The sequence below is a fragment of the Anser brachyrhynchus genome (assembly GCF_964034855.1).
Source record: "Anser brachyrhynchus genome assembly, chromosome: 15".
NCBI lineage: Eukaryota > Metazoa > Chordata > Aves > Anseriformes > Anatidae > Anser > Anser brachyrhynchus.
In genome coordinates, this window is record NC_137733.1 from 16631454 (window position 1) to 16644691 (window position 13238).

The 13238-nt window shown below is 41.0% G+C and overlaps 1 protein-coding gene across 6 annotated transcripts in view; it reads left to right on the plus strand.

Moving 5' to 3' along the window:
- Positions 1-13238, plus strand: part of TSC2 (TSC complex subunit 2) — a 33254-nt gene that overhangs the window by 209 nt on the left and 19807 nt on the right. For 3 of the 6 annotated variants that reach the window (XM_080556879.1, XM_080556880.1, XM_080556881.1), the window contains exons 1-21: positions 9-517; positions 1385-1471; positions 2120-2230; positions 3005-3149; positions 3287-3404; positions 3880-3928; positions 4328-4453; positions 4808-4881; positions 5227-5353; positions 6006-6149; positions 6376-6513; positions 6730-6833; positions 7652-7733; positions 8631-8786; positions 9114-9230; positions 9768-9890; positions 10142-10248; positions 10831-10984; positions 11725-11847; positions 12159-12293; positions 12831-13020. In XM_080556879.1, coding sequence (XP_080413005.1) covers positions 380-517; positions 1385-1471; positions 2120-2230; positions 3005-3149; positions 3287-3404; positions 3880-3928; positions 4328-4453; positions 4808-4881; positions 5227-5353; positions 6006-6149; positions 6376-6513; positions 6730-6833; positions 7652-7733; positions 8631-8786; positions 9114-9230; positions 9768-9890; positions 10142-10248; positions 10831-10984; positions 11725-11847; positions 12159-12293; positions 12831-13020 — 2548 coding nt within the window. In that variant the 5' untranslated portion in view covers positions 9-379. Of the gene's footprint in view, positions 1-7; positions 518-1384; positions 1472-2119; positions 2231-3004; positions 3150-3286; positions 3405-3879; positions 3929-4327; positions 4454-4807; positions 4882-5226; positions 5354-6005; positions 6150-6375; positions 6514-6729; positions 6834-7651; positions 7734-8630; positions 8787-9113; positions 9231-9767; positions 9891-10141; positions 10249-10830; positions 10985-11724; positions 11848-12158; positions 12294-12830; positions 13021-13238 lie in introns of those variants that run through there. The other 3 variants (XM_080556883.1, XM_080556878.1, XM_080556882.1) reach the window with 3 other exon arrangements.

A 13238-nucleotide genomic window follows, 5' to 3' on the forward strand; every position in this document is an offset into this window, starting at 1 on the left:
CGGGAGGGGACCGAGGGGGCTCCGCTGGGCCCGGGGGTGCCGGGGCCTGTGCCCTGCCCCCGGGGTGCGACGGGGGGAGCGGGGCTGAGGCTGGGGCAGGCGGCCGGGGGGCTGCAGGGGCGCTGCTGCTGGTGCGGGGCCCGCCCGGTGCCTGCCGCCCCCCCCCCCCCGCCCGGCCTGCCCCGGGGAGCTCGGGCTCGTTCGGTGCTCGCGGTGAGGTGACGGCCCCGTGTGGTCCTCGCACCGGGGGCAGGGCTTGGGGCCCGTGCCCGCCCGGGCCGGCACGGGTGGGTTTGGGCTTGAAGGCTCTGCTGGGCCCCCCCCCCCAACGGTAACCGCTCTGCGTGTGCAGGGGCTCGGCGCTGCTTGCTTGTCAGCGATGGCAAAGCCCCAAAGCAAGGATTCTGGGCTGAAGGAGAAGTTCAAGAATCTCTTGGGGCTGGGAACGTCCCGGGGAAGCTCAAAGTCATCGGAGGGCAAGCAGACAGAGTTTATCATCACTGCAGAAATACTCAAGGTGTGAGACGTGACTGCGGTCGCGGTGGGGCTGGGGTCTGGATCTCCTGGGAAGGCAGACGGCACGCAGCCAGGAGGACTTGCTCATTCTGCTTTCTGTGTTGCCGTTTGTTCCCTCTGTGATCTCGCCTTTTTACCTTCTCCCTCAGTTCACTCTAGCGAAATGGATATAAAACTTGCGTGCTTTGAAGTTGCAGCATTTTAATCATTCAGTGTTTGAATAGTTTAGGGGTATTTTACAGCGTGATGTTATCCTCTGTTACATCAGGTTACAGGGTGCTTTCTCAAAATATGTTGTTTTGCATGCATAGTCTGAGCTTGATTAAATTTATGTAGTGGCAGTGCAAGCTGGAAACTTTCTGCTTTATGAAGATGTCATGGGTTTGTGGAAAAAAAGAAAAGATTCCAGTAATTGGTCCAGCAAGTCTGTAAACGGAACAGTTGCCACATAGGGAGGAAGACACATACAGGAGAAAAAGAGAGCAGAATCCCTCACTGTCTGTGCTGGAGCAGCCGTGCTGCTGCAAGCTGGAGAGCCAGGCTTACATCCCTCCTTTACCTGCCTGCCTCCTGTGTGTGGATGAGTGCCACAGTTATTAACTTTCCTAAAGAAAATGAGATGTGTTGTCCTGGAGTGAAAAGCTGCTTGGCTCCCGTTCTGTGAAAGTTCTCGTTCTGACAAATCATCGTTTGCTCATGGAAAAAAGTTTTTGGAGAAATTCCTGAAAAGCTCCAGTAATGACTAGCAGTTAGATCATTTTGGGCAAATGTGTAATTCCTTTTTCAAACAGCTCGTGATCCCCCTTGGGAAATGGATAAGTGTTTCTAATAAGATACACTGTTAGCTTGTTTCTACATTTCTTTCCAGGAACTGAGCATAGAATGTGGATTAAGTAATAGGATACGAGCGATCAGCCAAATCTGTGAAGTGGCAAAAACCAAAAAAATCGAAGAGGTAGGTTTCAAAGTGTTCGGTGAATGTTTGAAGCTTGAAAATTTAAATAACAGCTCTTGGCCTCTCGTAAGAGGTTCCTGTAGTTTAATCCGCCTTTTCAAATTGGTAATCCCAGAAGCAACATTTTGCGCTGTCCAAACCTGAAAAAGGGGTGGCCCACACGCCAAGGAAATTAGTCTGGTCCAGCCTAGCAGCAGCGGAGCAGAGAGCATGTAGCTGACGGGCTTCTTGAACTAAACGGAAAGAGAACGCTGCCTGTACGCAGGCCTGATCAGGACAGTTTGCAGGAGATGATGTTAATCCTGCAGGAGAGGTGTGTGCTAGCTCCTTCTGTCCTGTTAATAAGCAACTTCAAATTGGTTTTAAACTCACGTTTAAGTGAAGGTTTCTGCCCAAATGTTGTGTGAGTGAAGAACTTCGGGTACCGGGGTGCAGGTTGTTGCACAGGCCGGGATTTGGTATCACACGTGGTTCGCCTGAGCTTATGACTGGCAAGGTGAGAGTGTCCCTCAGAAAAGGGAACTCCAGCCGTGAGATCCCTGGAGCTCTTGTCCATTAACGTGCCATAATTAATGACTGGCCTCTACTGGGTGAAGATGCCAGAAGAAGCGTACCTTTCCTACTACTGCCTCTTACGTTTGTTTTCAGCATGCGGTGGAAGCTATATGGAAAGTGGTAGCTGATATGCTCCAGCCAGAGCGCCCAGCTGAAGCCAGACATGCTGTTCTTCATCTGCTGAAGTCAATCGTTCAAGGACAGGTGAAAACAACCTCTAGAAAAAACACTGTACTTGAACTGGGGTTTATTCAGAGTATGACTTGAAAAATATCGGGCAACTTTTTTCTCTGACTTTCCATGTTTCTTTTTTTTTTTTTTTTGGTTGTGCAGAGTAAATGGGAAGAGGCAGCCTTTTAACTTAAATCTGCTTGACTATTTTTTTTTTTTTTAAAAAGAATAGTTTGGGTTAAGTTCAGGCATAATAAAGCAATTTTTTTTATGGTCTTTGTCCAGACATATTAGTCCTAGTCTGCAGCCATTTCTGATGTTTCAGCATATCAAGTGTGCAAGAAGTTCTGTATGAGATGCGTTTCTAGCCTGGCCAAGTTAAGCATGCTATGAATTCTTCAGATTTCACAGTGTGCTATTCAAATGTAAGACTGTACCAGACCAAAGTCCTACTTTTCAGTATCCTGAAAAAAATAAGGGTAGATGCTTAGGAAAAAAATAGGTGTAAATTCTGTTTTGTTTGTCTGTTTGTTTTTAAATGTTCTCCTGACAATGCAGTCTGTTGCAGTTTCTTTGGTTTACTTACCCTCAATTCTGATAAATGTTAGGACAGATTGAGAAGTCCTGAGCTTTTGTCAGTAGCCAGTAGAGATGAAAGTATTTTCAAGACTTTGGTAGCCTGTAGGAAAACAAAATAATTTCAGGCATCAAGATTACTGTTACAGACCTTGATCAGGTCCAGGTCTTTTTTTTTTTTTTTTAGTTACTCTCTTGTTTCTCTCCCCAACTTTTTTTTTTTTTTTTAAGGGTGAGAGATTAGGAATTCTCAGAGCACATTTTTTTAAAGTTATTAAGGACTATCCCTCCAATGAAGACTTGCATGAACGGCTCGAAGTGTTCAAGGCTCTAACAGAGAATGGGCGATATATCACTTATTTGGAAGAAGAGCTAGGTGAGTATTGTCTTTACCTCTCTTAAATTTGCTGGGAATAAGCCAAGGGGCAGGTACTCAGTGATAAAAGAAAAAGGTAGTAGTGATAACACTTCTGGATAGAAAGCACAGTGTAATGATTTATTTTCTTCCTTTAGCTGACTTTGTACTACAGTGGATGGATGTTGGTTTGTCTTCTGAGTTCCTTCTGGTTTTAGTAAACCTGGTGAAATTCAACAGCTGCTATCTGGAAGACTATGTAGCTGACATGGTCCAGTAAGTTTTTTAACCCCTAAATGCTTATTCTTGGCTTTTTATGGGGCAAAGTTGCAGAACAATATGCAGATTAAGTGGAATCTTTTTCGTCTGATCTGGATCTCTTTCATTCCAGGTCATACCTGACACTTTTGACAAATATTTGATTTTCTTGCAATGTTCAGATCCGCTTTGTTTAATTGTTGCATGTGTTTTCCCCGTTTCATGAGATTAACCTGACTGCATTGCTTAGTCTCACAAAGAGTCTCTGTCTGCTGTTTTGTTAACAGCGGCATACTGAGAGGTCATTTAAGTGCATCTGTAACCTAACTGTTTATAAAAGGTTGTACTGTTCCTAGGAATGTTATCAACAAAGCCAAAGTGGGGGAATGATAAGGAAAATAACACGCCAATTTACTTGTCTGTTTTGGCTCTTTGTAATTTGCCTAAAATCATATTAAGCAAATAATTATGATTAAATGTTCTTTCCTAACAGCAAGATATGCATCTTGTGCATTCAGACTTCATCATCTGTGGACATAGAGGTCAGTAATTTCACTCAGTACTTAGAGTTCTGTGAAATTCTTTGGAACTGTATCTGTTACAAACAAAATCAGATCGTCAGACTCTCATCCCAGTTTATTCTTAGATGAGAGTTAATATGATGTTATAAAGTGTTTGTAAGCCATCATCTCTCTTATACAAATATTAATTTTATTCTAAAAGAAAGAGAGCATGCATGAATTTGATAAGCAATTCAGTTTTTCATTAGTGATTTTTATGGCTTTCCATACTGCTCTGAGTTTAAAAAAATAAAATAAAGAAAAAAGACATATTTCTATCCCCTATGACTTCCAGAAGTTTCCCTGGGTCTGTCAGCTTAGGTTTTGACCCGTTTTGATCCTAGAGAAGTGTATAACCATTTTATCTTTCTCTTTCCAAAGATTTCCTTGCAAGTCCTAGATGCCGTTGTTTGCTATAATTGTCTGCCATCAGAGAATCTGCCAGTATTTATCATCACTTTGTGCCGTACCATCAATGTGAAGGAGCTCTGTGAGCCGTGCTGGAAGGTCAGAACTTTCTCGTACCTTTGTTTCTAATGACTTCACTGTTTTGGACTCATAGATGAAGGGCCACGTGCATGGAAACATTTGCCATGAATTTCACTTTGGTTTTAAGTGTAAATAAATTAATAATTGCTTCAAGTATTAAGGGATCAGCACGCTATTAGTGTGAATTCTGTCACTTCCATGTAACTTATCTGTGCTTCTGTCTCAGATGATGTGATGGGCTACTTTTTCTGTTGTGGTGTGGAAATGGCATGGAACACATTTACTTACCATAACAATTATGGTTGGCCTGCTGACTGCATATTTAGGCTAAGGAGTGTTTTAACAATCGGAGTGTTCTCTTTGAATTTGCAGCTTATGCGCAACCTTTTGGGAACTCACTTGGGACACAGTGCCATCTACAACATGTGCAGGATCATGGAAGACAGGTAAAGAAGGTCTATCTAACAAAATCCTAGCAGTTCTGTAGAGGCCCCATTGAGGTAGACAGAGAATCACTGACTTGAGAAGAACATGCTGAAAGTTCTGGTGCTTAGGAGTGAATCCTCTTCCTAGTTATGCTGCTGAAATGCTCATTTTTTAGCTTTTCTGAATTTATTTTTCCTTCGTTTAAAACTAAAATCATACTAAATGCTTTTCTACATTTAATGTTTATAAATTGCTATGCAAGGCTCAAATGTGTAACAGCTGGTAATTACTGTCTTGATAGTGTATATTCCTATTGAGTCTTGTGCCCTCGCATGGTCTAAGGCTTTCTTTCCATCTGTTCACAGAGCTTACATGGCGGATGCTGCGCTGCTGAGAGGAGCTGTGTTCTTCGTTGGGATGGCTCTCTGGGGTGCTCATCGCCTCAATTCACTCAAGAATTCCCCAACTTCAGTGCTGCCTTCATTCCTCAAGGTAAGATGGGATGCTGGAGGAACTTTTTAATCAGGTATACATCCAGACTTGCACAGATTTAGAGCAAAAATGTAGCCCCCTACACCAAAGAAATCTTTTTGTGGCTGAAAGGTAGCAATTGGGTATGCTGGATGAAATGTGGAGAAAGAATAAAACAACAGAGATTTTCGGTTTAAAACTGAGGCCTCCTTCTGGAGTATCTGTATATCTCTGTTGGCCAGAAATGCAAATTCTGAATTCTTTTTATAAAATATCTATGTTGTGGATGCTAGCTTAAAAAATAAAAATCAAGCAAAAACTTTCACTCTTTTTGGTGTGTGGTACAAAACTTTGAGGGACAGTGTCTTCAGAGCTCCATTAAAATTTTCTCTTCCAAGAGGATCAGGCAGGAGTTAGTATCATTAAAACCTCACATGCCTGCTTTTTAAGATGGGGCTGTATTTGACATCTGATCTACAGCTGCTTGCAGGAGGGTGTAACCACTTTATGAAATGGTTCTTTGCTTTGGTGTTTGTGTATATTGACTTAGATTTATTTATCACTGGCTTTCAGGCTAACTTCATACTGAGCAAGGCATGTTTCATTTGAATTTGAGAGGGTTTCTGACCACGGCTTACCAGTTGTTAACTAACTGAAGCACTTTGTATTCCAGGCCATGACATGTCCCAATGCAGTTGTATCTTATGAGATAGTTCTGTCCATAACACGTCTAATAAAGAAGTATGGGAAGGAACTGCAAGCTGTAACATGGGATATCCTTTTGGACATCATTGAGCGATTACTGCAACAGCTTCAGGTAAGTGTTGAGCCTATCTTGATGTGCTTTCAATTAAAAGACTGCCATAAATATTTTTGCAAATTCATCTCCTGTTTGTACACTATAGTGCACTTTGAAGTCAGATGGAGGTTTGGCCTTATTCTCGATACTGTGGCTAGCAGCTGAGTTTTCTGTTTGTATTTAAAAGTTAGTACTTTCTGGTAAATTAGAAGTCTTTTAGGAATGTTTTTGCCTTTTGTTTCAGAGTTTAGAGAGCCAAGAACTTAAGTCCATTGTACATGATCTTTTGACTACAGTAGAAGAACTCTGTGACCAGAATGAATTTCATGGCTCTGAAGAGAGGTTTTTTGAGCTGGTGGAAAGATGTGCTGATCAAAGACCAGTAAGATTTTCCCTGTTATCTTCTTTCTTTACAGCCAGTTGAAACAGTTTTGTTACTCAGTACAGTTGAAAACTGCAAGTCCTGAAATAAGAAGTGGTTAGAAAATGTCAGCAAGGACTTACCTTTCGCATGAACCTTGTTCTTAGAGAGAGGACAAAAAATGAATGTATTGTATTTGTTTATACACTAAAAAAATTCTTTATCTTTCCATGAAAGGAATCTTCTGTACTAAACTTGATAGCATACAGAGCACAGTCCATTCATCCTGCCAAAGATGGCTGGATTCACAACCTGCAGATGTTAATGGAGAGATTCTTCAGGTATGAAATCATAATTTTATGAATACAAGGTACTTTCAAATGTTTTTTGCCACCTTTCCATGTTAAGTAACTTTGTTTTCTGAATTTCTAATGTTAGGGAGTGACTAATAATAAGTACGGTATTTCCAGGGCATAGTACGTGAAAGAATTTTGTTTAGCAGAAGAAAATCTTACCACTGAGTTGTGTTCCTTTTTTTTCCCTACTTTCATTTATTTCCATTGGATGGTGCTATTCCAGTTAACTTAGGCAGTTACATGCTCCACTGCAGAACACTTTATGGTTCTGACACCAAACAAGAGTTTACTGTTAAGCCTTGAGGCTGTATGTGGTTATCCAATACTAAAGTAGTAACTGTCTTTGAATTGGCACTCCTAAAAATATTGTTATTGCTCTAAAATACCAACATGCACCAATAAAAAACTTGTCTCATTTGTGAAATGTTGCTGAGGGAACAGCTTGATCTTTCTGCTGTATGTTTGATTTTGAATTTGCTTACCAGAGCACTTGTTCTTCTGACATACGCTTCCTAGTTTGGACTGGAAGTGGAAAAGCTGCAGTTACAGGTCTTCAGTAGCAGTAAAAGTTGAATTGTAGGAAAAAAGTTGAACTGGGATTCTAGTTTCCATTTGTTCTTGAATCTGATTTTGTATGTAGAGACATTAATTGAAGGCTGAGTTGCCCTCTAACAGTTAATGTTCTAACTCTTAAAAAATTTCTTAGTTTGATTGAGTTTTATTTTCCTTTTCTCCTCTTCCCCCCTCACCTAAATACCAGCAACTTCATTTTACTCATCTTGAATTTGCTCTTCCTATTTTAGGAATGAAAGTCGTAGTGCTGTTCGTATTAAAGTTCTGGATGTGTTGTCCTTTGTACTGAGTATTAACAGACAGTTCTATGAGGTATGTGTTTATCTGTTCCTGATGATTACATGTGAGCTCTTAAAGGCTTTGTTGAGGTGTGTTTTATGGTGTCATCTCTGCCACTGAAGAATGCACAGAACTCTGCTTTAAATGTTGAACACAACAAACGTTGCTTTAGGATGCTTGTAGGAGAGCTTGCCTCTCAGTTGCTCTTAGCTGAGTAAAAGTCTGCGTGACTTGCAGCGGGAGCTGCTGTGAAGTGTTTTGAGGACATCCTTGCTCGTGGATTCGCTTCCTTGTTTTAAAGTTGTTAATTCCGTATATGTCTTGGTTTGGAAGAACAGAAGGTTGGGGTGAGAGGTGATGAGTTAATTTAAAATCTTTGTAAGAAGGTGAGGTCTGAACAGAATCTGACATGGGCAGATTGACTTGTCTTGGTGCTTCCAGTTTAATTGTGATCCAAGATGGAAGCTGTCTGAGAGAGGAGATGTCTTCAGTCCCTTGGAATGTACCCAGTGTGTCAGAGGACAGAAGGCGCAGAGGTGCTTCTTGGATTCCTTGAAGATTTGTGAAAACCTATTACTGTCGTGTTTCCTGCCTGTCAAAAAACAAAAACAAACAAACAAAAAAACCAAAAACACACAAAAAAAGCACAGAATTCCCTTAGCCCAGGCTCAGATAGGCTGTTGACGTCATCTGTAGAATAGATGAAAGCCAAAACATTGAAACAAAGTTCAACAAAAGTGTTAAGTGTTTGGAGGGAGGGATATACAGAAATACTTAACTGGAGGGAAGAGGAAAGATCAAGGAACCGAATGGTTAGTTGAGGAGTAATCCTGATAGCAGTGTTGTTTTTGTTCTGTTTGCCTCTTTAACATGCTGACTGAAAAACTGACAGCAAAATGTACGGGCTTATTAAAATCTGTTCTCTTGCAGGAAGAGCTGATAAACTTGGTTGTGATCTCTCAGCTGGCTCACATTCCAGAGGATAAAGACCATCAAGTTCGAAAACTGGCCACTCAGCTACTTGTGGACCTTGCTGAAGGCTGCAACACGCATCACTTTAACAGCTTGCTTGATATCATAGAAAAGGTGAGGCAGAGTTTGCTCAACTGTCAGTAGCATCATGACGGCTTTCGCCAGATCCTTTTACTGTGGCTGAGGAGACTAACCCATGAATCTTACGACTTGCATGGATCAGCAGGGTACTGGAAAATTGCTAGGTTTTGTAGGATGCAGGCATGGAGCACAGAGCTTTCAAAACCCTATCAACACCCATCCAAGCTACATGCCAGAGCTTGCAAAATTTCCAGCAAGGGTGACTTTCTGTGGTCTTGTTTGATCTTCCAAGATAGAATTAAAGAAAAGTTGTGCTGCGGATTTAAAGTGTTGTGTTATGTTTCTTTTTTTTTAAAACAGGTGGCTGCGCATTCTCTCTTATCTCCATCTGAACTGGAAGAGAGGGATTTGCTATCATATTCAGCTTCTCTGGAGGATGTCAAGACAGCAGTTCTCGGACTCCTGATAATTCTTCAGGTAAACATGGCAGAGTGTTAAACAAGTGTTCTTCAGAATAGTCGTTTGCTAGACTCCATTTTTTTTTTCACATAACTTCTACTATCTGCCTTTTGATCTGCACACTTCAAAGTTTAACTTTTCTGGTCACTTCTTTTGTTTTGGGTATTGTGTGACTGCTAAATGTTTTTTTTTCCTCTTAATTACCGTTGTACAGAGAATATGAGTGCATTTTCACATATGGAGGGCAGATGTGTTCATAAACTGTAGCAGAAGGAGATTGGCTCGTAACCTTGAATAGATCCCACTGTGTTTGGGTAGCATATCCTGAGATACAGTTGAAGCAGTTGCAAAGAGCTGTTTGTTCTGAACACTGCCCTTCTGAAGCCAGGCAAAGTTGCTCTGAAGTCTCTGCAGAGGTTCTGATCAGAGCAGTCTGTTCGTCTTGCTTTCAGGAGCAAGGCTTAGCTGTGTTGTTCTTGAATTCTCAGTGCAGATATACATTTCTGAATAACCAGTGTCGGTCTGCCTTTAGATTGTGTTTCTGTTCCTTTGTAGACAAAACTCTACAGCTTACCTTCCAGCCATGCAGTGCGGGTATACGAGATGCTGATTCACCACGTCCAGCGCCATTATATGTATTCGTACAGCCTAGCTGTTGCTAGCAGCATCAGATTGCAGGTATGAGCAGTAACCCGTACTTGCAGGTCAAGAGCTGCATGCTGTCTCTGGGAATCTTAGATTACCAGTGGGCAATGTGTGCTGTAGAGCTTGTCAGAAGCAAAATTAAATGTTTCTTGGCTAGCAGAAGTACAGAACTAGCCACAGCATCTGGAAGAAATCCCTTTGTACCTGCAGGTGGGAGAATGGGAGGTGGGAGAGTATGTGACTGGCCTGGGTTTTTAGTTACTCCAGTGTCTTCTCTATTGCAGGTGTTTGATTTCCTGTTGATGCTTCGAGCTGACTCCCTCCACCGTCTTGGCCTTTCCAACAAGGATGGAGCAGTGAGATTCAGCCCTTACTGTCTATGTGACTTTGTGTAGGTTTCTCATAGCATTTTGCAAATGCTGTTTTCAGAACTATTCTGCGGTCTTGCATGAGTTTAATAGTTCATCTCCAGTTTGTCTAAACCTTCCAAATCCCGACGAATCTCTTGCTAGGCGACACTATAGTTACAGCTTAGGATGGTCTCAATTAATAACTCTGCTTTTTCAAATGACTTATCTGCAGAATTATCAATCTCAGGCGTGGAATTTCTGTGTCAAAAATTCACAGAAATGTTTGCAATTTCCTGTCTGGAACCAGTTCTCCTATTGAGGTTTGATTCAATGATTTGCACAGATCTGGCTGTTTTAATTTTACAGCTCATTCTGATGTTTTCTGTGTAACACACCACAAAGGATACCTCTCTAAATTTGCTAGGGGCTGGATAGAAAAAGCATTTATGCTGACCAAACCGAAACCTTGGTCTGCTTGGCAATCCCATGTTTTTTAATTGAAAATAGTATTGTGTTGCTGTTTGGTTATCAAGAACTAGCTATCAAATAGGGTAGGTAATGTGGATAGGCTGTTCCAGTCTTCATTTTACATTACGTTATTTTTCTGCATTCTCATGTTGCAGAGAAGCAGAGAAGAGAACTTCCGAGAAAAAGCCGACTGGTACGCTCTCTCCACCTTCAGGAAGTCCCAGTGTGCCTTCCCAGAACACCACCATTCGTATAGGGCATTTGCCATACTCAATGGTCTTTGGCGTCCTTCTGCAGTGTTTGAAGCAAGTATGTCCCCCCTTAATGACAGCTACCATCTTCATATGAAATATGTCAACTGAAAATGTCTGGCTAGAGAATGCCATCCCAGAGAATCTAAGTAATGCCTGGAAAGCAATACTTAAATCCTCCTCCTTGAGCACCTGTGTGTAGTTGTACAACTTTATAACCACCAGTCGGAGCAGCAGTTCAGCTCTTTAGGAACTCAGCAAGGCTTTCATTGTGCTCTGCTTCAGAGCAGACAAAGGCAAAAATGTATTTGTTAAACAAAGATCAAAGAATCGTCCTATTTCTGAAAGGGCATTTGAAACGAAAAGAAACTGTCCAATTGCAAGTTTTTGAAGTTTAATGAGAGTTAGTAAATTTTTCAGTTGCTAATGAAATATAAATGTAATTTGCTCATTAATGCTGGTTTTGGACATTGTTGCGTTCTGAGAGGGTGTCTTGCTCTGGAAGCTCATTTATACTAGTGGTTAGGAGAGTTGAATTCTGGCTCCGTCTGGTTGAGCTCAGTCAGGTCTGGATACAAGTCGTTTTTTTAGTTTTCAGTGCCAGTATTGCACCTAGAGCTGGATGAAAGACAGGAAATAACTTGTGACAAATATATGTCACTTCTTTTTATGTAGCTACCATGGCAAGAAATACATCTGCCTAGGAAATGGTATGTCTGAAATGTGATTGGTCTTGCTTTCAAACTGAATAGAAATCACACAAAAATTTTTCACCTTAATTTTTTTCTTTCTTTCCAGGAGACAGACTGGAAGGTGTTGAAGTTGGTCCTCAACAAATTGCCAGAATCTCTCCGCTATAAAGTGCTGTTTTTAACTTCTCCTTGTAACATAGACCTCCTGGCATCTGCACTGAGCTATATGGTAATGCCACATGCCCTACTGATATATAATCACCAGATCCTTAGTTTGCTTAATATTTTTTTGATTTTTTTTCTTCAGTCTAGTATTTTGAAGTATAGTATTTTTAGTATGTTATCATGCTTGTTTTCAATCCTCACTCACCTTCCCTTATTGTGAGGGTTGTTTTAGGTGTTTAATAATCGATGTTTGTTCTTTCTATATGTATTGTATATGTTTATATGTGCAAAGGTAGCTATGGGCAGTGCCTTTCCACTGCCTTTTAGAGAGTATTCTTAGTATAAGATATTCTAACTTAACGTGTGATATATCAGCTCACAGACAAAAAGACGACTGACAGGCTCCATGGTACCCCAGAAGGCTTTTCTCGCACTGATTTGCATCTGGCTGTAGTACCAGTGCTGACGGCTTTAATATCTTACCATAATTACCTGGACAAGGCTAAACAGGTACGAGGAACCTTGTGTGTATCGGGGGGGAAATGACAGGGCTGAGCCTCTATAGTGGAGTATTTCCTTCTCTGTCACTTCTCTAACTTTGTGCAGCAGTAACTGGTTGGTTAGTTTCACTGTTCTCCATCTATGCTCATTCCCCCACTCACACATTATTGAGTGACATCACCTTCTGCTGGAAGACCCTGGTAAATGTAAAAATTGAACAGAAAGACACAAAAATTGTCCATAGAAAGGATTTGATACATCCCTGTATTTAATCAGAAGCTTAAGTAATCATTTCTAAAATTTCTACCTGATTATGTCCCGTAGTAAGATTTTGGCCTAGAATACATACAGCCTCTTTCAGGATTCTGTGTTAGTGCATTTTGGATACGAATTCACGTGTATCATACAGGCCTTGCAGTAGTGATACCTCGCAAGTTATTCTGAAATGCTAACAGAAGTCAAGAGATGGTATGTCACACAGCTTTTCTTTCCCTGTATTATGACTTTTTTTCTTTTTTTTTTTTTTCCCTTTTTTTACTCTTCTAGCGTGAAATAGTGTACTGCCTAGAACATGGTCTTATTTATCGCTGTGCGAACCAGTGCGTTGTGGCACTCTCTGTCTGTAGTGTCGAGATGCCTGACATCATCATAAAGGCGCTTCCTGTCTTAATAGTCAAATTAACCCACATTTCTGCTACGGCCAATATGGCAATCCCTCTCTTAGAATTTCTTTCAAGTAAGTTGTAATGTTCTTTTACGTTTGATCTTCTACAGTTGTAAATGTTTTGTTTGCATTGAATATAAGTATTTTGATTCCATTTAGTCAGCAAATTCTTGTTTTTTGGTAATGTCCTTTCACCATTCGCAAAATATCAATGTTTGATCATCTCTTGGTTGTTATTGCTTTAAGGCACTTGCACACAGTGAAGAAAGAGGCATGTTTTGTGCAGTGCC